At 38.3% G+C, this 24,169-nt stretch overlaps 1 protein-coding gene across 4 annotated transcripts in view; it reads right to left on the bottom strand.

Moving 5' to 3' along the window:
- The window catches only part of SLC2A9 (solute carrier family 2 member 9), a 310,297-nt gene that overhangs the window by 275,877 nt on the left and 10,251 nt on the right, over positions 1-24,169 (bottom strand). For 3 of the 4 annotated variants that reach the window (XM_043972628.1, XM_043972627.1, XM_043972629.1), the window contains exon 3: positions 3,891-3,989. In XM_043972628.1, coding sequence (XP_043828563.1) covers positions 3,891-3,989 — 99 coding nt within the window. Of the gene's footprint in view, positions 1-3,890; positions 3,990-12,250; positions 12,507-24,169 lie in introns of those variants that run through there. The other variant, XM_043972626.1, reaches the window with a different exon arrangement.

The following is a 24,169-nucleotide window of genomic DNA, read 5'->3' as shown; positions in this document are numbered from 1 at the left end:
CATAGTTGATAGGTCAGTTTATTTTTGTTCTCTTTGTTATAAGGGAGGGTTTTGTTGTTGGGGCTAGAGTAGTGGTATTGGGAACTGACGGTGATATGAGGGGGAAAAAAACCCCAAACAATCCATAAAACATTTTGTAAAAAGTAATTCTTATCTTTCATGATGATTGGATTTAACATTTTATTGTTGGAGATTGCTGCTTTTCCCCCTCATCTCTGTCAGCCTCTGAGGTAAAATTTTAGTTTATTGTTTTAGGGAAGAAAGAACATCAGGCTTTCACACAGCTGAATTAACTTTGTTCACATAGAGTGCTGAACGACATCAAACTGGCACAAATGCTTGCCTAGTCAATTTCACTCAGTGGCCAGCTGAAGACATTTTGTAAAAGATCAGTCCCTAGTGCCATCGGTTAGTCCACTGTGGCTGAGTTGGATGGTGCTGAAATGGAATTTTTTCTTTTCCACCAGACTCTGTATTGCAGGAGTATAAAATTAGCTATACATATGGCATATGCTTATAGCATATATAATAATCATATTGGATGAGTATATCAGTGTTTATTCTAAAGCAGAGGGACACAGACAGAATACTAGATTTGAAGTCAAAATCATCGGATTTAGACCTGGAAAGGACCTTCAGAGCCAACAAGCCCAACTTTCCTATTTTATGGATGAGAACATTGTAACCCAGAAAGATGAACTGTTTTGCTCAGTTAATGACATGTAGCAAGTGTCTGAGATAGGATTTGAACCCATGTCTTCCTTAACTACAAATCCAATATTCTATCCATTACATCAACAGTTTTCAAAATGTGGTCCAGACACCCTTAAGCATTCATAAAGCCTTTCTAAGGGGTTCATTAGATTGAAATAACTTTTCAAAATAATACTAAGATATTTTCATTTTGAATTTGATGAATATCAATAGATATAACCTATATAAACAAAAGCTCTCTGGGGAGTCCTCAATAATACTACATCATAGGAAATAATGAATATGAAGAATTCAGAGAAACATGGGACAACTTGCATAAATTAATGCAGGATGAAGTAAGCAGAGCAGGACTGAAAAGAATTTGAAGGAAAGACTCAGAATATTGACACCTAGAAAGGAATGAGAGAAAACCTGTTATTCCCTGTAAATAAATTGTCTCCCCTCATTTCTGCCAGGGTGAAAGTAGACAAAAATACGACTGCATGAGAACTGGAGTCCAAACAAAGGAATCAACACCCAGTTCAGACTGCTAGAAGAATCAGGCCTGGGCCTTCTTGAAAGTGAGAGACAAAACTGAATAAGAGAGACCAGGGAGATTATATATACAAAAAGTAAGGAGATATCAAAGCAAAGGATATTTGAAAAAGAAAAAGAAAAAGAAAAAAGAGAGAGACCAAAAGTCCTGAATTCTGGAGTCATCTCTACTGGATGGGTGACTTGGTCATGAATAGGAAAAACCAGGCTGGATATCTTACTATATCACTGTAGGAGCACCTACAAAAATGAATTGACTTCCTTCATTTTAGGTTTGTTCACCAAAAGTGGGTTTAGCATGAATCTAAAGAATCTTAAGTGGTCTGGGTAGAGATAGCCACGGTAGGGATATTGATATATTTGACTTTTAGTCATTTCTAATATGATGAAGGAACCCCATACCATCATGACTTTGTAAATGTCCTCCACTGAAATACAGTAGTGATGAGACAAAGGAATAAGTTTAAGTGGAGTATGGATTAAACTATGATCTAATCAGATAAATCTATTCCAAATCCTCGAGTCTAGACTAAGGAAAAAATGGACAGAATTAGGAAGAGATCTCACTCTATTGAAGAATTAGCACTATTTCAAAATGGACTTCATGAGTAGTCTACTGGTGCCCCAAAATAGGGGCACATGGATTGCTGTATTGGGATTTCAGTAGGGTAAATAGTCATTGACATGTTATATTAATGAAAAGTAAGGAAAATTGTAGTGATTTCAAGGATCCAGAGTAACTCATTGAAATGCTATTTGCCTGTGACTTACCATCAAAGAAAAATTAAAGATTTCAAGCTACCCAGAAAGCAAAGTGGCAACACGTTGCCAGTAAAAACAAAACAAACAAAAACTGGAGAAAAAATAATGACTTCAATATGAGAGGTGGCATTATAGGCTACCACAAAGCCATGTATGAACAGAAAAGGCAAGTCATATGCTGAAAATTAATAACAGCAAAGCTATTTTGATGCCCTCAAGGACCAAATAATGGACCCTCACTGAATTTTCTATGGAAGACTTATCAAAGGCTCATAGGTAGTATCAATTTGGGGGGCTCATACAGAGTTAGGAGCATCATTGTTTCTTTTAAAGATTCAAGTTATTTATGTAGTATATATTCTATATTTATTCTCCCAACCTCCATGCTCATTGGCAGGTCAGGTACCCAGAGGTCAGATGGATACTTATTCCCTCTGCATATTGGGATAAACATGAGGGCTTGGAAAGTGACACTGTCAGATACTGTCATTGTGTCCATTGGTTTTGATTAAATATCTTATTTTGTTCTCCTTACTCCAATCCATTCTCCATATAGCTGTCAAAGTGATTTTTCTAAAGCATAGGTCTAACTGTGCTTTAGACTTGTTTGTTAAAAGTTTGATTCTGAAGAAAATCGTGCAGTCTTGGAGGAGATACATTAATGTATTTTATTTTTATTCTTTTCCAATATTATTGAAGAGTCACATATACTATTATGCCTTTGTAAATAGCCTCCATTAAAATACAGTAGGAATGGGACAAAGGAATAAGTTTAAGTGAGGTAGAGGTTAAATTATGATTGAATTACATAAATCTACTCCAAAACACCCCCCTATTCAAAAAAACTCCAATGGTCCCGTATTTAGCATAGTGCCTGACACATAGTAGGAACTTAATAAATGTTTGTTGATTGACTAATTTTTTTTTACTTCTAAATTCTGATGTTTGGAATTTAAAGCCCTACACAACCTGTCCCTAATCTGCCTTTCAAGACTTGTACACATTGTTTCCCTGCTTATATACCCTATTCTAGCTAAACTGATCTTGTTTTTATTCCTTATACCTGATACTTCATTTCCCACCTTCAGCCTTGGTACTGACCATCTCCCATGCCTAAAATACATTCCCTCTATGCCTTTGAACCTCAGAACCCCTTGTTTCCTTCAAGGATCAGCTCAAATGTTACTTTCTATGGAAACTTTTCCTGATCTCCGTAGCTGCAAGTGCTTTCCTCCTCAAAATGAACTTGGATTATTTTTGTATATACGTACTTAGTGTAAACCTATATGTAACTCATTCTCCCCCAGCTAGATAATGAACTCCTTAAAAGCAGGGATTATTTTTGTCTTTGCATCCTAACACCTATACAGTGTCTGGTGCATAAAAAGTATTTAATAGTATTTATTGACTTACTAGTTATAAGGATTCCATTGAGGATGAGGGAGATAAAGGAAAATGACTAAGGTATAAAATCAAATAGCAACAATGATTTTTTTTTTAATTTAAAAATAGGGGCAACTAGGTGGTGCAGTGGATAAAGCACCGGCCCTGGATTCAGGAGGTCCTGAGTTCAAATACAGCCTCAGACACTTGACACTTACTGGCTGTGTGACCTTGGGCAAGTCACCTAACCCTCATTACCCTGTCAAAAAAATAAAATTTAAAAAAATAAAAATAAAGTTAAATGAACTACTCAGTTTGGCTTGTGTGCAATGTTCCTTTCCAGCAGGCATCAGTATGCCTCTTTGGTCTAAAATCAGTTGTCAAAAAGGGAGTTAGAAGATATGGTACAAAATGGTATGGCTTTCCAGCTGAAACTGTGGATAATACAAGGTTGCCCTCTGCTGGGTAGATTATCAAGTCATCTCTTCAGTACTTACCCGAGAAGGAGCATTGACCACAGAAAGATTATAACCATAGAGAAAGGAAGAGCCAAAGGCCCCGACAAGAGATGCCACAATGAGAGAATATGACCAATCCTGAGGAAATAAGAAAAGGTAATTAGGCATCATCAAAATATAAATTTTAACAGAGCCTTTACAGATAGCTACTTACACATAATGTAATTTTAGCTAGGATGACTTCCTTTACTGCTGTGAAAATAATTCTAAAAGAAAATTCATTTTTGGCATAGTATAATATTCAATTACTTTGGTTAATTTCTGCTTTACAGTTCAAATAGGACTTTTTTCTCTTCTCAAAATGAGGGGGTTGGATTAGATATGGAGTTTTCAACATGATGTCTGTGGACTTAAAAAAAAACATTTTGATAACTGTATTTCCATATAATTAGTTTCTTTTGTGAGCCTATGTTCTTTATCTTATGCCCTTCCAAACATTATTCTGAGAAGGATTCAAAGGCTTCCTCAGATGTCAAAAAGGGCACAGGACACAAAAAAATGGTTAAGAACCTCTGAAGTGGATGTTCTGTAAAGTCCTACTTCCAACATTCTAGGTGCTAATTTCAAAGGTCCCTACCAACTCCAAAATTCCTTGTTTTATGTCCTAAGATTTCTACATACTCTGAACCTGGAATGCACCCTCCCCCTTCCACATCTTGGACTCCCTAGTTTCCTTCAAAGCTCAGCTCAAATTCAAATGACCAATGATCTTTTAGTTGGCAAATCCAAAGGCTTTTTCACAATCCTTATTCTTCTTGAACTCTCTTTGACACTGTTGCTCACTATCTCCTCCTTGATAATCAACTATCTCCTCTCTAGGTTTTTAGGGTACCACTCTCTCCTAGTTCTCCTCCTACTTATCTGACCCCTTCTTCTCAGTCTTCTTTGCGGGATCCTCATCCAGATCTTGTCCTCAGACCAGAGTGTCCCACAGAGTTCTGTCCTGAGCCCTCTTCTCCTTTCCCTCCGCACTACTTTGTTTCCTGAACTCATTCATTCTCATGGATTTAACCATCATCTCATTGTTGATGATGTTCAGATTTATATATCCTCTCCAACTTTTCTGCTGACTTCCAATTTCACATCTGCAACTGTCTTTCAGACATCTTGAACTGAATGTGATTTTTTAGAAAAATAATAAGTATTTTTATTTAAAGTTTTGAGTTCCAAATTGTATCCCTCCTTCCCTCTCTTCCCTCCCCCCTCCCTAAGGTGGTAAGCAATCAGATATAGGTTGTACATGTGCAATTATGCAAAACATTACCATATTAGTCATTTTGTATAAGAAAATTGAATAAAGGAAAAAATGAAAGAAAATGAAAAATAGCTTGCTTCAGTCTGTGTTCAATCAATATCAGTTCTTTCTTTGGAGGTGGATAGTATGCTTCATCAACAGTCCTTTGGGATTTTCTTGGATCATTGTATTGCTGAGAATAGTTGTCATTCACAGTTCTTCATCAAACAACATTGCTGTCTCTGTGCACAACATTCTCTTGGTTCTGCTCACTTCACTATACATCAGTTCATACAAGTCTTTCCAGGCCTTTCTGAAATCATCCTGTTTGTCATTTCTTATAGCACAATAAAATTCCACATCATATACCACAGCTCATTTAACCATTCCCTAATTGGTGGGTATTCCTTTGATTTCCAATTCTTAACTACCACAAAAAAAAAAGCTGCTAGAAATATTTTTGTACAAATAGGTCTTTTTCTTTTTTAAGCAGAGACTGTCTTTTACCTTTTTTGTATCTCTGGCACTTAACACAGTGTCTGTCACATAGTGGGTACTTAATAAATGTTTACTGATTAGGTTAATTCTTCCTCCTACAGAACATCTATCATAATCCATCTAGTTGTTGGTAACACCCCAAAAATTACTTTTGATTTACTTCAAATATATTTTATTTACTTTTTTACTTACATGTATTCCATCAAAGGAATGTAAACTCTTCAAAGGCAGGGTCTATTTCATTTTTGGTTTTAGTAGGAGCTTAATAAATTCTTGCTGATTGACTGATTGAAACTGTGTTCTGGACAGCTAGGTGGCACAGTGGATAAAGGGCCAGCCCTGGATTCAGGAGGACCTGAGTTCAAATCTGGCCTCAGACACTTGACACTAGCTATGTGACCCTGGGCAAGTCACTTAACCCTCATTGCCCCACAAAAAGAAACAAACAAAAAAGAAACTATGTTCTAAGATTCCTTCCAGTTCTGAAATTCTATGTTCTGAGTTCTAAGATTCCTTGAATCTCTAATTTTCTATGTTCTACATTATAATGTCCCTACCACCTCTGTCATTTGATTATATGTTGTTCCTAAGTGTCTCTATTATACTGATGACTGAGTATATGCAAGACCAAATTCTATTTTTACATGGCTTAGAGGTAGAAAAGTCTCTTCCCATATGACAGGGGTTCAGTCAATCTGCAAGTTTTTACAGAGCATCTACTATGTATGGTTAGAGATAAGATATATAAAATTTTAAATGAAGAACCAAATATTCCTTTGACTATCGAATTATCCAAAACAGAATCTGGGTTTTCCACTTAACCAGCCTCTCTCTCTTCCTATCTTGGGGCTACATCTTGATTTTAGCCCTAACAGAGAGCATAAAAGCCTGCTAAAGAAAATGTCTTAACCAGCAACTCAGCAATAAATAAACTAGTAAATTTATTTATTGTTCATCTTTGTGATTCAGAATCCAAGGCTGCCCAGGAAAAAATTCCTTCCACTGTTATCACTCTCTGTTACTTCATTTCTGCCTACCTCAGTCTTTCCACATTCAAATCCTTTTTTCCTGCACTGCCTTCCCTTCCATGCTACCCTGTGGTAACCTTGTTCTATTGTTACCAAAATTCCCTGAATATTAGACCTTTTCATATCACACTCCTTCCATCTTCTTGCTGTCATGGAAACCTATGTCCACCTGCACCATTTGTCCCTTCCCATCTTCTCCAGCAAATTGCACCATTATCGTCCCCCCCATCTTCAATATTTCCCTATCTACTGGTTCCTTCCCATGTCTCCTCCATCCCCAACAACCTTCACAAGGTCCCATCATTCCTTCTATCAACTCCTATCCCTTCTAAACACCTTGAAAAACCTACCTATACTACATATCAATCTGTATTAGATGTCTCCACTTCCTTTCCATTCACTGTCTTCTAAACTCTCTTTGTTTCTGCTCTGACCTCATTATTCAAATAAAATCACTTTCTTCAAAGTTACCAATTATCTCTTAATTGAGAAATCCAATGACCTTTTCTCAGTTTTTATACTTCATAACTTCTTGGCAGTATCTGACAGGTGATCATTTTCTCCTGCTGTATAATGTCTCTCCTCTGGATTTTCATGACCCTGCTCTCTCCTGATTCTTCTCCTACCTTCTCTTATTCCAAACTTCAAGAGCAGCACCATCCTTCCAGTCACCCATGCTCATCCTCATCTTCAGATCTCACTTATCCTATATATCCAATCAGTTGCCAATTTCTACCCATCTCTCTCTACTTGTACAGCCATCAAATCTTTATTACTTCTCATGAGGAAGGAAGGAAGGAAGGAAGGAAGGAAGGAAGGAAGGAAGGAAGGAAGGAAGGAAGGAAGGAAGGAAGGAAGGAAGGAAGGAAGGAAGGAAGGAAGGAAGGAAAAAAAGAAAATAAGCAACTTATTAAAATCCTACCATGGGGTAGCTAGGTGGTGCAGTGGATAAAGCACTGGCCCTGGAGTCAGGAGTACCCGAGTTCAAATCCGGCCTCAGACACTTAATACTTACTGGCTGTGTGACCCTGGGCAAGTCACTTAACCCCAATTGCCTCACACACACACAAAAAAATCCTACCATGTCTCAGGAGCACTTAGCACAATGATGCTAAGTAATTTACAAGTATCATCTCATTTGATCTTCACAATAGCCCTGTGAGAAAGGTGCTGCTGGGATTCCCATTTTATAGATGAGGGAAACTGAGCAGATGGTAGTTAAGCAACTTGCCCAAGGTCACACAGTTATTAAGTATCTAAGGTCAAAAATGAATTCACATCTTCTGACTCGAGGCCCAGTGTTCTATCCACTGCAGCCTAGCTGCATGCAATAGCCTGGATTATTGCAATTGTCTTCTAATTGGTCTCCCTGCTCCAGGTTTCTCCCTTTTCTAGTTCATTCTCCACATAGCTGTCAAATTGATTTTCCTAAACTGTAAGCCTAACCATGTCACCTTGTACTAAATCTCTAGGAGCTCCCTATTATCTCTAGGATCAAATATAAACCCCTATGTTTGGTAATTAAAACTCTTAACAACCTGGCCCCGTCCAACCTTTCCAGACTTCTTACGGGTCACTTCTCTCCACACACTCTGCATGCCATGTTGGCCTTCTGGTTCTTCTCTATCTCCATGACTGTGTAATGGCTATACCTCCCCCCACCCCCACGCCTGGACTGTTCTTCCTCCATAATCTGTCTTCCTCTAGGAAGACTCGACTCAAATAGCACCTTCTGTAAATGACTTTTCCTGCTCTTCTCATCTGCTACAGCCTTTCCCTTGAGGATTACCTTCCCATGGTTCTCTGTGGATCTTAAATGCAAATATTTAAATAAATGTTGTCTTGTCTATTCGAATGCAAGCACCTTGAGATCAGAAGTTGTTTTTGCTCTTTTTTTCTTTCCTTTTTCTTTTTAATTCTCAGCTCTTAGTACACAGTGCCTGGAACACACTAAACAAATGTTTATGGATCAGTGGGTTGATTGCATATCCCTAGAATCCTAGGAGTACTTTCTCTGTTGGCTCACAGTAGAGTGGTACACTGAAATGCATACTGTGCTATGCTACTTAATAAATGCTTCTTGATTCTTTTTCCTCTGCCCAGTGCCCTCTTCTCTTCTCTCTGTACACTCTCTGCTGGTGATCTCAGAATTTCCCATGAATTCATCTTTTCTCAGATGACTCTTAAATTTATGGGTTCCAGCCCATAGGCAACTCATATCCCTCCTCAATTCTGATTTCATCTCCCCAATTACTGGACAGTTCCACCTTATTGAATATGTTCAAAATTAAACTCATTTTTCTCCCTAGACCTATTCTTTTTAAACTCCCTATTTCTGTTCAGGGCATTGTAATTTACCTGATTTAAAGCCTCAATCATCTTTTACTTCATTCTCTTTAGCCCCAGATACCAGAACTAGAAAGGACCTTTGATAACATGTTGTCCAGCCCCCTCATTTATGAATGAGAGCATTGATGTTCAAAGAAAGGAAGTGGTTTACATAAGGTTACAGTCGGCCTGTGGAACACACTGAATTGGCCACTAGGTCTACTGACTCCCAGTTCAAGGTTATTTTCATCACAGTATATTGTCTTCAAATGAGATAATATTTATAAAGTTCTTGGCACAGTGTCTGGCACATAGTAGGCTCTTAATAAATGATTGTTCCTATCCTTTGATTTAGTAATACCACTACTAGTTCTGTATCCCAAAGAGATCCAAAAAGGTGGGGCAAGGGGGAGGGGAGAATCTATTTGTACAAAAGTATTTATAGTAGCTCTTTTTGTGTCATCTAAGAATTGGGAATTGAGGGAATCCCTGTCAATTGAGGAATGGCTGAACAAATTGTGGTATATTATTGTAATGAAATATTATTATGCTATAAGAAATGACAAGTGGGATGGTTTCACAAAAACCTGGAAAGACTTACACAAACTGATACAAAGTGAACTAGGCAGAACCAGGAGAACATTGTATACAGTAACAGCAATATTATATGATGAAAAACTGTTAATGACTTTGCTATTCTCAGCAATATAATGACCCAAAATAATCCCAAAGGATTCATGATGAAAAATGCTAACTGCTTCCAGAGAAAGAACTGATATCATCTGAATATAGGTCAAAACATATACAAATATCCTAGAATAATGCCAATCATGGGGTTGTTATCCCCATCATGGCAGTTCAGAATTTTGCAGCCCTACAGAATTTTGTCTCTGGAAAGGCACGTTACACAGTATGTTACATGGTACATGATACATGGTATACAGTAAGTTACACATTACACATTACATGGTACAATACACAGTACACATTAAAGTATGGTACATGGTACACAGTATATAGTATATTACATGTACACAGTACATAGTACATGTTACATTTTCCTTCCCAGGTCCTTTGTATTTATGATAACCAAATCCTTTCTTTTTTTTCTTGTCTTAGATTTCTTAAAAACACAAATGACTATTTTATTTTATTTTACCTGAGCTTATTGATATTATCTTACTGATAATATCCCCTGAAAGGCACATTACACAGAATGGTACATGGTACATGGTCCACGATGTATTACATGGCACATGGCACATTGTACATGGTACATGGACACGATACATGGTACACAGTAAGTTACACATTACCTGGTACAGTAAATGGTACATGTTAAACGTATGGTACACGGTATGTTACATTGTACATTACAGGGTACATGGTGCACAGTACATTACATGGTACACTATACACAGTACATGGTACGTGACATGTTATATGGTACATGGTACACATTACACAGTATATGGTAGATTACACGTACATGGTACACGGTACATGTTACACAGTTCATGGTACATGGTACATTTTCCTTCCCAGGTCCTTTGTATTTATGATAACCAAATCCTTGATTTTTTTCTTGTCTTAGATCTCTTAAAAACATAAATGAATATTTTATTTTATCTGAGCTTATTGATATTATCTTATTGATAATATCCCCTGAAAGGCACATTATACAGAATGGTACATGAACATGATACATGGTACATGATACACACTACACAGTAAGTTACATGTTACACATTACCCGGTATAGTACACATTGAATGTATGGTACACGGTACATAGTATATTACAGGGTACACGGTGCACAGTACATTAAGTTACGCAGTTCATGGTACCATGGGGAAAGGGACCAAAATGTGGAGGTTCAGAGATTGAAGACAACCAGGACTTGATAGTTTTGACTAGGAACAACTTTGTATGGGCCTAAAGGACTTCCTTTCTCCATACCCCTGCCCACTATGATTCTCTTTAATATAGAATTCTTGTACTCTGATGCCATTATAGAATGGTACTTAAATGTGATGTGATAATAATACTAGACAGAGTTAGACCTGCATTCTATAACAACAATATAGCTCTGGGACCTTTGGTCAGTCATCTGACCATTCTAAGCCTCAATTTTCTCATGTCATATGAAGAAAATAAATTTTCCTTGTGTGCCCCTTAGGATTATTGTCAAAATCAAATGAAATGCTTTATACAAAAATATTCTGAAACCATAAGACTATATTAAAAGACTATATTTGAATTACTGGTGTTAGATCATCGTTGTTCTTTTACCAACCTCCTGTTTTTCCTACATGCAGTTTTCCTCCTCTTTGATCATCCCTTCTATATCAGCAATAAGATTCTTCCTAATGCACAAGCATGATCACATCAATGTCTCCATCGAAACAAGACACTGAATCCCTATCACATTTATGATAAAATATCAGCCTTATTTCATATTTTGCTTCCCAGTGCACTCTATATTCCCACCAAACTGGACTAATAACTAATCGCTAACCTGGTTGGGGTACTATATGGTCTCCCCCCAGCTTTCTATTTCTCATTCCTGGAGCCCAATATTTGATACAATTCTTCTCTTCTTTCAAGCCCTAGATCAGGCAAACCTCCTACATTAAGCCTTCCTTGATTGTACAGCCTCCATCCAGCACACAAAGATTTTGCCTTCCTCAAGTTGCTTTTAAGTATTTTGTCTGGATCTCTCCTTTGTTTCTGTCACATTCTGCCTTGTGAAATTGTGTGTATCTGTGCATTTGGCCTCCCCCCCACCATAAGTCAAATCAATGAACAAACTGCTATTAAGCACTGATTAAGTAGGTGCCAGGCACTATGCTAGGTGGGGAAAAGGAAGGGTGGAGAAGATACAAGATATAAATCAGTCCCCTGCCCTCAAAGAGCTTAGCCAGGTAAGTTATAAATCAATTCCCTGTGACTTTTTCTTTTTAAAATAGAGAATGGAGAAAAATCCTTTCTGTCCCAGAATCTTAAGAGGAAAAGCAGCAGTGAGACCTTTGGTCCTTGGGAAAGGGTAGAAGAAGAGGAGGGGGAAGGGGGATTAGAGAAAACTTCAGAGAAATCCTAACTTCCAGGAAAGGGTAATTGAGTTCCCAGCTCCCTCTCACTCCCAGGCTACCAGAAAGTGTTCCAAGAACTGAGGCTCCAGGCTCCAGGCTCCAGGAGCCACACACCTACTAGCACAGCTCCTGAAATCCTGCAGAAGTAGATTTCTTTACCTTTCTTTTTCTCACACTTGGAATTCTTTTCATCAGGTGTTCACATTCAGGCTGCTGCCTATCTGGCATACTGTCTTGTTCCCCTCTGGTGCCAAGTGCAAGTGGAGCTAATCTCTGTGCAGAGTAATCCATGTAGTAAATGTTTGTTTGTTTTAAGAAAGATGGAGGATCGTACCGACTTTAGTAGCTGATTTCTAAACTCAGCAATTATCCCAGAAATACTGCTTCCTGGGACAAGAAATAGAAAGTGACAGCAAAATAAATAAGGCGCTCTCCCACACTTAGCAAGAAGGCAGAGTCCACAGGAAGGGAGGAAGGACCTGAACAGGAAATGTGCACACTCCTGCTGAACAGGATATGGGGCCACTTTTTCTAGAATAATTATATCCAACCAGTTGTAATGACAAGTTAAGACCTCAAGAGGGGAATAGTCATCTCAGGAATCAGAAATCCAAGTACAAGCTCACTCTCAATCAATCAATCTCTCTCTCTCTCTCTCTCTCTCTCTCTCTCTCTCTCTCTCTCTCTCTCTCTCTCTCCCTCCCTCCCTCTCTCCCTCCCTCCTTTTGGTCCTCCCTCCCTCCCTTCTTCCTTTCTTCCTTTCTTTGAGGAAGGTTAGAAGCTTTCTAATCAAACTTTCTAATTTCTCAAATGAGAACTCTGGAGACTGAAAAGGGGAAATGACTTAGGTAAAGTCATACCATCATTTAGTAGGAGCCAAGCAGTCTAGACCAACACCGGTGGTTTTATAGGACAGTGTTCTTATGGAAGCAGTGAACATTAATGTTAAGTTTTTATGGTATGAGTGTGTGTGTGTGTGTGTGCGCGCGCGCACACACACACACACACACACAAGCATGAGCACACCGGGGAAGGGGCAATGCTGTTGGAGAAACTAGAAATGAGTTACTCCTTGACCTGTTATAGATGCTTGAAGCAGCACAACTAGTAGATAGGAATTATACTAGAAGTCAAGAAGATCTGCATTCAATTCCCACACCAAACTGCCTGTGTGATCTGGGGGCAAGTTACTTAAGGTTTCTTTAACTCTGTTTCCCCATCTGCAAAATGAAGAGTTTGGATTGTCTAGCTGCTAAGGTCTAGCTTTCATTCTATGATTTTGCTGTTTGCAGCCATCCTTTGGACACAGAGTTCCTAAAGTATTTCTTATCTGTTTTCCTTTTCCTTTATCTTCTCCTTCTTCTCCTCCTCCTCCTTCATCATCATTATCATCATTATTGTGAAGGAAGAGGTTACTATATGATATTTCCCTCCTTCCAAATATCTAATCTCATGAAAACCTGACCATCAAGTTAAGGCATTTTCTCAGAGATCCCATATTTCTTTTTCTGTATTAAATTTTATTATTTTTCAATTAATGAAAATTTACCTTCTTTCCTTCCTACCTTTCTCCCTTTAAAGAAAAAGGGAAAGGAGATTGGTACCTCTGAGCCACGTGCTTTGTGCCTATCTCCCCATGAGAAGTCCAAGGATTTCTTTCATGGTTTCCCTTCCCTTACCCCTAAATAAACTACCATTTTATTCTTTAAAAAAAGGGGGAAAACAAATGTTTTTATCTTCTATTTCTCATGGGGCATGGACACCTTATAATGCATTACCAAACTTTCACCTAGATAATCAGAGATCACGATCCTGGAGGAATGGGCCTCAGGATAAGGAAGTTTTGATTAACTGGAAAAATAGGTTCCTCCTAGTCATAACATTTTGCAATTACATGATACAAGATTTTAAATGAGCTGTCATTTCACCTCTGTTGGCACATAAAGCAACAGAGATGATAATCTCTTCATATCCTATTAGTGTTTTAATGAGTTGCTCTGGCCAAAAAATTTTATTATCTGGTGAGCAAGGCAGTGATGAAACCATCCACATTTAGCTGGGCCAGGTCCTGGAAGATAGCCACATGATCCATCACTGGATCCATTCATGAAGCCTTCTCAGCATGGTAGGACTTCCTAGAGTTTGCCCTCTATCTTGCTACCATTGCCACTGAGGACCAAAGGTTATCTCCATGAGTACATAATGGATAAATTGACAATGGTCAAGGGATATGAGCAGATGCTATCCAAAAGAGGAAAGACACATTATTCATAATTTGGGAAAAAAAATGCTCATCCTCACCAAGTCAAAGAAACACAAATTTTAAAAGTGTTGCTATACCTCCTCCCAACCTTCAAATGAACAAAAAGAACTAAAAGCAATGAAATTTACTGTTGGCAGGGTTGCAGAGAAATTAATCCATTACTGTTGGGATTATAAACACTTATAATCTTTTTGGAAATTTATCCAGCAGCACAGAGCAAAAGTTGCCAAAATAAACATACCTGTCAAACCAAGCATCCATGGGATAAGAGCTTTAGAGTTAAAGAGAGATCTTAGAGGTTATCTAGTCCAACTACTTGTTTTAGTAACAAGGAAACTGAGGCCCATCAAAGTAGAAATGACTTGTTCAAGGTCACTCAGAAAATAAATGACAATGAAGAGAGATGATCCTCCAACTTCAATTCTCTTGTGGAGAATACATCCTGAAAATATCAGGGGGGAAAACATCTAAAAGAGACAGACATAGATGTGAAGAATGGGGGAGGGTCTAACAGAAAAGTACACAATATGCAAGAGCAAATAAACACAGTATCACAATGTTCTATAAACTCAAAGTGCCCAGTTCCTGGGGGAAGGATTCACTATTCAACAAAACCTGAAAGGAAAATAGTCTGAAAAAATTGAGGTTTAGACTAATACCTTGTAGCATATACCAAGATAAACTCTAAATGGCTACATGACAGGTCATATCATAAACAAATTTAGAAAAGCAAAGAACAAATTACCTTTCAGATCAATGGTTAGGAGAATAGTTTGTGACTAAACAAGATAAAATGGACAATTCTCATTATATAAAATTTAAACACTTTTTTTGAAAAATTAAACACTTTTGCATAATCTAACATAGCTAAAATTAAAAGGGAAGAATAACTTGGAAAAAATTTTTGAAGCAAATTTCTCTGATAAAGGTCTCATGTCCAAGATATATAAGAAATTGAATTAAATCTATAAACCTAAGAATCATTCTTCACTAGGTATGAACAGGCAGTTTTCAAAGGTAGTCTAAGCTATTGACAATCATATGAAAAAGGTTCTAAATTCCTAATATTTAGATAAATGTAAATTAAAATAACTTTGAGGTTCTACATCACAACCATCAGATTGACAAAGATGAAAAAGAGAAAAATGTCAAATGTTGGAAGACATCCAGGCATTCTGGAAAGCATTTTGAAATTATGCTCCCAAAAGTTACTGACTTGTGAAAACCCTTTGATCCAGCTATACCACTACTGGCCTTGCTCATACTTCAAAAAACAACAACAAAAACAACAACATAATAAGAAAAAGATCTATATGTACAAAAAATATCTGTGTGATGGACTGTGTGTGTGTCATCCCAAAACCAGCCTACATAGAGATAGAGGCTCATCACCTGAACTCTGGCCACATAGGATGAATCTTTTTAGTCAGTGACCTAGGATACCATCTACTAAAGGTGGAAAGCAGTGAACAGGGATGCAAGAACTACCTTCTTGATTAAGAAATCATAGATCACTGAAGTATTCAGGGACTGCTGTTATTTATACTATTATTTGTGCCTCTACTTACCCATTCCATTCTCATCCCCACTACTAGCACCACCAATATCTGTGTATATCAGGTTCCAAGAATTGGTGAAGAAGAGAGTGGCCACTCATGGAACCATCTGATCATTGGACATAGATGGGGAAGGGGCCTTCTAAAATAAATTTAACATCCTTATTTTGGAGAGGAGACACCTGATTCCCAGACAGGGGAAGTAACTAAAGTCTTACAAATAAGTAAATATCAAAGCCAGAATTTAACCCCAAGTCTTCAGATTCTCTGTATCCAATGTTATTTTCTCTACACTCTGTAATGATTTTTCTGTTCTCTTTCTCTCTTCTCCTGTCTCCCATCCCATTCCCACAGACCCTTCTGAGATGAGTCAAAATGAAAAGCTGCTCTCTCTTAAAACCCACCAGAAATCAGAAAGGTTTAGAAAGTCACAGGCCAACTCCACGGTCACGTCCCAGCCTCCTTTGGGCTCTGGCAGCCACAATTTATAAAGAAACTGACAGTCAGCCAGCTAGGACTTGGCTGAATCTCCATCTCTGCCTCTGTGTCAGAAGTTGTTGCTTATATAAGAACTCCTTGCTCCCACTGACTGCCCGCCAGCCCTCCAGTGAGTTTGAAAACAGCAGCCCAGTAACTAACTGCTAAGGAGCTGACCTCCCTGCCCACTAAGTTCCTAGCCCCAGCCCAGGGTCTGTTCCTTTTGCAACAGCTCCCAGATGATGAGTCCCGCTGACAGCCCCACGGGCTCTAATGACAACTTTCCCAGGTGGTTTTCTCTTGTCCTCACTTTTCTTTCCTTTCTAATGAGCAGACCCATAGGTGGGACTTATGATGAAAAACTCCTCTTAGTGGCTTGTTCCCTTTTCTCTCTGTACAGTGCTCTCCTGGAACAACCCTCTCTTCCTTCCCCATTTCTTCCCCCACCTACTTGCCCTAAGGAAATATAGACAAGTGATTTTTAAAGGGCCCTGGTGCCTTATTTAGTCTTCAGCCTGTCTCTCTGGGAAAGCAAATAGAATGTACTTAGTGAGTACTCTCCCCTTAGTGAAATCAGTAACCAACAAGCAGGTTATTCTAGAAAAACTGGGCAAAGAACCTCTTCCTTCTTAAATACTGGGGGGAGTAAAAGGCCTATGAGTCTATGCATTTCAGAAGAACTTGTTGTATACATGGGGTTCTTTCTCTTCTCTCCTGGCTCACCCTCCTTGATTTATAGTGGGTTTTAAGAGAGAGAGCTATATAAGAAATTATTTCAGAAAGGACTGGAAAGACTTGTATGAACTGATGTATAGTGAAGTGAGCAGAACCAAGAGAACATTGTGCACAGTGACAGCAATATTGTTTGATAAAGAACTGTGAATGACTCAACTATTCTCAACAATACAATGATTCAAGACCATCCCAAAGGACTATTGATGAAACATACTATCCACCTCCAAAGAAAGGACTGTATTGATAGAACACAGACTGAAACACACTATTTTTCACTTTCTTTCATCTTTTTTCTTTGATTCAAGTCTTTTTTTTAGGTATGAAATGACTAATATGGTAATGTTTTACATATTTGTACATGTATAGCCCATATCTAATTGCTTACTACCTCAGGGAGGGGGTAGGGGAGGGAGGGGGTAGGGGAGGGAGGGAAGGAGGGATGAAGATTAAAACTCAAAACTATAAAGATTGTTAGTATAGATAGAGGGAGGGAGGGAGGGGGAGAGAGAGAGAGAGAAAGAAAGGCACAGAGAGAGAGAGAGCACAGTATTTTTCATTCTTCCTTATCTTAGAATTGTCCCACAGGGTGGGATGGGGGTAACAGGAGAGAGGGGGGAGAGGAGAAAAAAGGAACAGATTCATGATGTTTCTTGATTCAGCTGCCTCAATTTCTTCTTGACTGCCACTGCACCAATTTAAGTTAGCAAGTTTATAGGATAAGCTTAGAACACAATGTCAGGGTCAGAAGAAGCCTTATTTACAACATCAAAGGTTAGCACTGGAAGATACCTTAAAGCATGGAACCGGAAGAGCTGGAAGGAACCTTAGAACATAGAATATTAGAACTGGAAGGACGTTAGAACACAGAATGTCAGAGTTAGAAGGAGAACCTTGGAACGTGGCAGAAATGTAAGGGGAACCTTGTCACATATCACGTCAGAGCTGAAAGGAGAACTTTTAAAAACTATCTAGTCCAAGTCTCTCATTTTAGAATTGGAAAAAAAAAAAACCCTTAGGTCTAAAGGCATGAATTGATTTATTTAAGGTTGCAAAGATAAGTAACAGGAGAACCAGGATGAGAATCCAAGTGTCTTGACTTGTGGTCCAGGGCACTTTTAAATACAACTAGGTATCACTGCTCCTTCTACAGAGAACAACAAAATAAATGTAAAACTTGATTAACTACAGCCCAAGTAATAAAGGCCCTAAATTACTTGGTATTTTATCATTTTAGGAGAGATAACGTTAGCTGGCTTCTAAGTCAGGAAGAACCCGAGTTTTTGTTTTGTTGTTGTTGGGTTTTGTTTTTAGTTTGTTTGGTTTTAGTTTTCAATATTTATTTTTATTCTTTGTTGGGTTTTTTGTTTGTTTTGGGTTTGGGTTTTTTAAATTTTTTATTATAAAAGTATTTTATTATTTTCTAGTTACATGTGGAGATGGTTTTCAACATGTGATTTTATAAGATTTCTAGTTCCAAATTTTTCTCCCTCCCTCTCTTCCCTCCATCCTCCCCAAGACAGCAAGCAATCTGATATGTTATATATACAATCACATTAAACATATTTCTGCATTGGTCATCTTGTGAAAGAAGAATCAGAACAAAAGGGGAAAACCTCAACAACAACAACAAAAAAAAATGAAAAAAGTAGAAACAGCATAGTTTAAACTGCACCCAGATTCCACAGTTCTTTTTTCTGGATGTGGAGAGCATTTTCCATCATGAGTCCTTTGGAATCATCTTGGATCATTGCATTGCTGAGAAGAGCTAAGTATCACAATTGAACATCACACAATGTTGTTGATACTGTGTACAATGTTCCCGTGGTTCTGCTCATTTCACTAAGCATCAATTCATCAGTTTTTCCAGGTTTTTCTGAAATTTGCCTCCTTATTGTTTCTTATACCACAATAGTATCCTATTACATTCATATACCACAACTTGTTTAGCCATTCCCCAATTGATGGGCACCCCCTCAGTTTCCAATTCTTTGTCACCACAAAGAGAGCTGCTATAAATATTTTTGTACATGTGGGCCTTTTCCCTTTTTTATGATCTCTTTGGGATACAGATCTAGTAGTGGTATTGCTGGGTCAAAGAGTATGCACAGTTTTATAACCCCTTGGGCATAGTTCCAAATTGCTCTCCAGAATGGTTGGATCAGTTCACAACTCCATCAACAATGCATTAGTGTTCCAATTTTTTCACAGCTTCTCCAATGTTTATTATCTTCATTTTTTGTCATATTAGCCAATCTGATAGGTGTGAGGTGGTACCTTAGAGTTGGTTTAATTTGCATTTCTCTAATCAATAGTGATTTAGAGCATTTTTTCACATGGCAATGGATAGTTTTGATTTCTTCATCTGAGAACTTCCTGTTCATATCCTTTGACCATTTCTCAATTGGGAAATGACTTGCATTATTATAAATTTGATTTAGTTCCCTATATATTTTTAAAATGAGGCCTTTATCAGAAATACTGGCTGTAAAAATTGTTTCCTAGTTTTCTGCTTCCCTTCCAATTTTGGATGCATTGCTTCTGTTTGTACCAAAACCTTTTAATTTAATGTAATCAAAATGATCTGTTTTGAATTTCATAATATTCTCTATCTCTTGTTTGGTCATAAATTCTTCTCCTTTCCATAGATCTAAAGGGGTAAACTATTCCTTCCTCTCCTAATTGATATATGGTATAACCCTTTATGTCTAAATCATGTACCCATTTTGACCTTATTTTGATATATGGTGTAAGATGTTGGTCTATGCCTAGTTTCTGCCATACCATCTTCCATTTTTCCCAGCAGTTTTTGTCAAATAGTGAGTTTTTATCCCAGAAGCTGGAGTCTTTGTGTTTATCAAACAGCAGATTACTATAGTCATGTACTATATTCCATTGAACCACCACTCTATTTCCTAGCCAGTATCAAATAGTTTTGATGACTGCCACCTTGTAATATAGCTTCAGATTTGGTACAGCTAGCCCACCTTCCTGCACTTTTTTTCATTAGTTCTATTGATATTCTTGACCTTTTGAAGAACTTGGGTTTTGACATCTACTACCTATATAACCCTAGGCAGGTAATAACAACCTTTAGGTGATCAAGGCAACTAAGTCTCTAAGACTTTCAGAGAAGTCACAGAGCCACATTAGGAAGGGAAATTTCCTCATCGTTTTTCCTTTATTAATGAAATCCATTAGATAGGGTCCAGTCCCTATCCCTTTATTATTTTTATTAATTAATTAATTTTCACAAGAAAATGAACTCATATCCAGGGCAAAGTCAAAACAAGTTATGAAATTTATGACCCCGCCACACCTTGTCACTAAAATGGTGTCAATCAAGCATGAAAAAGCAAACATTCAGAAAGCCTGGACTATGGAAACAGAGAGCAAGGAAATGGGCACAACAAAGAACTTTGCCCTATCAGCTGTTTCCATTAATTAATTAAATTCCTAAATCTCTATATTACGTGTGAATGCAAGTGTAAGGCATGTGCCCCACCCCAACCCCACATATGTTTAGCAAAATAACTCTTTTTTTTTTTTTTTGGTGAGACAGTTGGGGTTAAGTGACTTGCCCAGGGTCACACAGCTAGTAAGTGTCAAGTGTCTGAGGTTGGATTTGAACTCAGTTCCTCCTGAATTCAGGGCCAGTCCTTTATCCACTGGGCCACCTAGCTGCCCCAAAATAACTCCTTTTTAAAATAAACATATAAATTAGCATAATCTTATTGTTTATACTCTCTAAAACATAATTTATGTTAATATGGATAAGTTTAGCTAGGCCCCAAGGCATTGGTTAAGCCCATGCCTTCTTAGGCATAACTTTTAGAGAAACTTAGGTGGCCCCAAGGTACTCCACCCCCAGCTTACCCTGTGTGTGTACTGCAAATAAAACTCCTTTCCCTCCCATTACCCTTCTAAAAATTGTATTAAAAGCCCAGACCAGCAGTCTTGGTCACTGAGACTGACTGGCTAGTGGGGCAGGAAAGTCACCAGATTCTGCCTGAGAGGGGCCACAATTGAGGCTTGCTCATAGTAGGGATGATCCTGGGGCATACAGTTTATGGCTTTCTATCCTTAGGAGCAAATCTTCACCCAAGTGGACAAGAGGTGACCAGGCCTTGCCAGCAGCTTTACCTAGTAAATTCAAACAGCTCTGAGTGATCTTACCTGGCCTCAGCATTTATACCTGCTGTTACAATAAACACCCCATGTGGGACATCAATTCTGACTGGATGTGAGTCACTTGGGCACAGGTTCAACAAAGAACTGTCAAGTTGTGGTCTGGGGTCAGCATCCATTCAGTCTAATCTAGGCATGATCACAGGTCTAGAACTAGGAAGGGCCTTAGAGAACAGTTAGTCCAATCCCCTCATGTCCCATGCACTGGGGCCCAAGGAGAGGAAGTGACAGCCTCCTATAGCTTTTACATCTACTGCTCTGTACAATGAGAAATAATGGTTAGAATTGAGAGGAATGATTATGGGGGCAGATAGATGGTGCAGTGGATAAAGCACCTGCCCTGGATTCAAGAGGAGCAGAGTTCAAATCCGACCTCAGACACTTACTAGCTGCGTGACCTTGGGCAAATCACTTAACCCTCATTACCCTGCAAAAAAACCCCAACAAAACAAAACAAAAAAAAGAATGATTAGAGAGGAATTATTATTTTCTATTATTTTAATAACCCATTTTTTTTTAGTGAGGCAATTGGGGTTAAGTGACTTGCCCAGGGTCACACAGCTAGTAAGTGTTAAGTGTCTGAGGCCGGATTTGAACTCAAGTACTCCTGACTCCAGGGCCGGTGCTCTATCCACTGCGCCACCTAGCTGCCCCTTAATAACCCATTATTAATCAGGATCCAGACTCTTTATTTCCTCATGTAGGGCCCAGCTCCTATAGAAGATTAGTCAGTCTCTGAAGGACATGGATGATTGATTAGATGCTCCTCAATCTTGGGTCAGACCCTACCCAGCTAGGAGACCTTACTTTTATTCTGAGTATAAACAGAATCCAGTCTAGGTGATTTCTTGTCCCAAGGAGAACAGCCCCATCCTTGTACCTCTCCATTAGAATTTAGTGTGACCCAGATCATAAAGGAGAAAACCAACCAGAGTGGTCTAGGTGAAAATGGATTCTTCTGTCCATATTGCTGGAGGGGACTGAGTCTCTTTCATAATAAAGCCACATTCTCAGCAGGTGGAGTTAAATATTCCTAGCTCACCTCCCCATTAAACCTCCACCAATATAAGTTGATTTCCTCTTGTCAGGGTCATCCCCTTTTACAAAGGTATTTAAAGAATTCAGTGTCTCCATGGGGGGTCTCTGGTTTCCTGAGAGAAGCCACTGACCATCAATTTAACTGATTATTAGCTAGCCTAATTAATAAATTGATTATTATTTGCCCAGAAACTAACTAACTAACTAACTCTCTCTCTCTCTCTCTCTCTCTCTCTCTCTCTCTCTCTCTCTCTCTCTCTCTCTCTCTCTCGGGTTTTCATTAGTCACAGAATGAAGCCCCTAAGATGCTTAGTTATCAGAAAAAAAAATTATTCATAAGCTCATAGGATCATGTATGGTAATAAGATTAAGATAAGGAAGTGGACTTATATATAAACATTTTGAATAATAAAGATGAACCCAAAAGATTTTCTGGCTAACCCACATTTTTTCGGAAAAGTTTAAGTGGCCAGAATCTCTTTTCCCTGAATATTTTTGGTAGTAGAAGTGATATGAGTATTAATGATAATTGCAATAATAATGATCTACTAGCCAACAAGCAGTTATTAAGTGACTACTATATCCCACATGGTCCGGCTAGGTAGTACAGTGGATAGAGTGCTGGGCTTACTGAATTCAAATCTGACCTCAGACACTTATTAGCTGTGTAACCCTGGGCAAGTCACTTAATCCCATTTGCAGCAGTTTCCTCACCTGTAAAATGAGCTGGAAGGAAATGGTAAACCATTTCAATATCTTTGCCAAGAAAACCCCAAATGGGGTCATGAGGAGTCAGACAATATTGAAATAACTTAGCAACATGTGCTAAGTATTGTGCTAAGCACTAGAGAAAAGGAAGGAAGGAAGGAAGGAAGGAAGGAAGGAAGGAAGGAAGGAAGGAAGGAAGGAAGGAAGGAAGGAAGGAAGGAAGGAAGGAAGGAAGGAAGGAAGGAAGGAAGGAAGGAAGGAAGGAAGGAAGGAAGAAAAACACTCCTCACACTTAAGGAGCTCACAGGCAACTACACCTGTACAATGCTTAGGATTTTACAGAAATTACATTCACATTCATTTATTTCATTTGTCTCTGATACTTCCCTATCTCTGCCAACTAAATTCCTGCTTAGTTCCACTTTGAGGTCCTTTGTGATAAGCTACTTCCTCCATGAAGTATAATTCCCTGATCTCTTAAGTTAAAAATTCCTTTCCTCAGATATCACTTATCAGTTTGTTCTCTTCTCATGTTCTTATTATACTCTATTCTGCATTATACTTACTAGAGTCTGCACTAGAACTCTTATGCTTCTCCAAGAAGACACTGAATCTCCTGACTACAAGCATTTCTCTTGGCTGTCCCCCGCATCATCTTCACCTCCTGGCTTCCCAGGCTCCCTTCAAGTCACAGCTAAAATCCTACCTTCTTTAGGAGACCTTTCTGGATCTCCCTTAATTCTAGTACCTTTTCACAGGAGACACAGTAGTACATGACTATAGTAATGTACTGTTTGATAAACACAAAGACTCCAGCTCCTAGGATAAAAACTCACTATTTGACAAAAACTGCTGGGAAAACTGGAAGATAGTATAGCCGAAACTAACCAACATCTTATACCACATGCCAAAATAAGGTCAAAATGGGTACATGATTTAGACATAAAGGGTGATATCATACATAAATTAGAAGAGGAAGGAATAGTTTACCCCTTTAGATCTATGGAAAGGAGAAGAATTTATGACCAAACAAGAGATAGAGAATATTATAAAATTCAAAATGGATCATTTTGATTACATTAAATTAAATGGTTTTGGTACAAACAGAAGCAATGC

The sequence above is a fragment of the Dromiciops gliroides genome, chromosome 6 (genome assembly GCF_019393635.1).
Source record: "Dromiciops gliroides isolate mDroGli1 chromosome 6, mDroGli1.pri, whole genome shotgun sequence".
NCBI lineage: Eukaryota > Metazoa > Chordata > Mammalia > Microbiotheria > Microbiotheriidae > Dromiciops > Dromiciops gliroides.
This window is presented reverse-complemented; position numbering and strand designations above follow the sequence as displayed.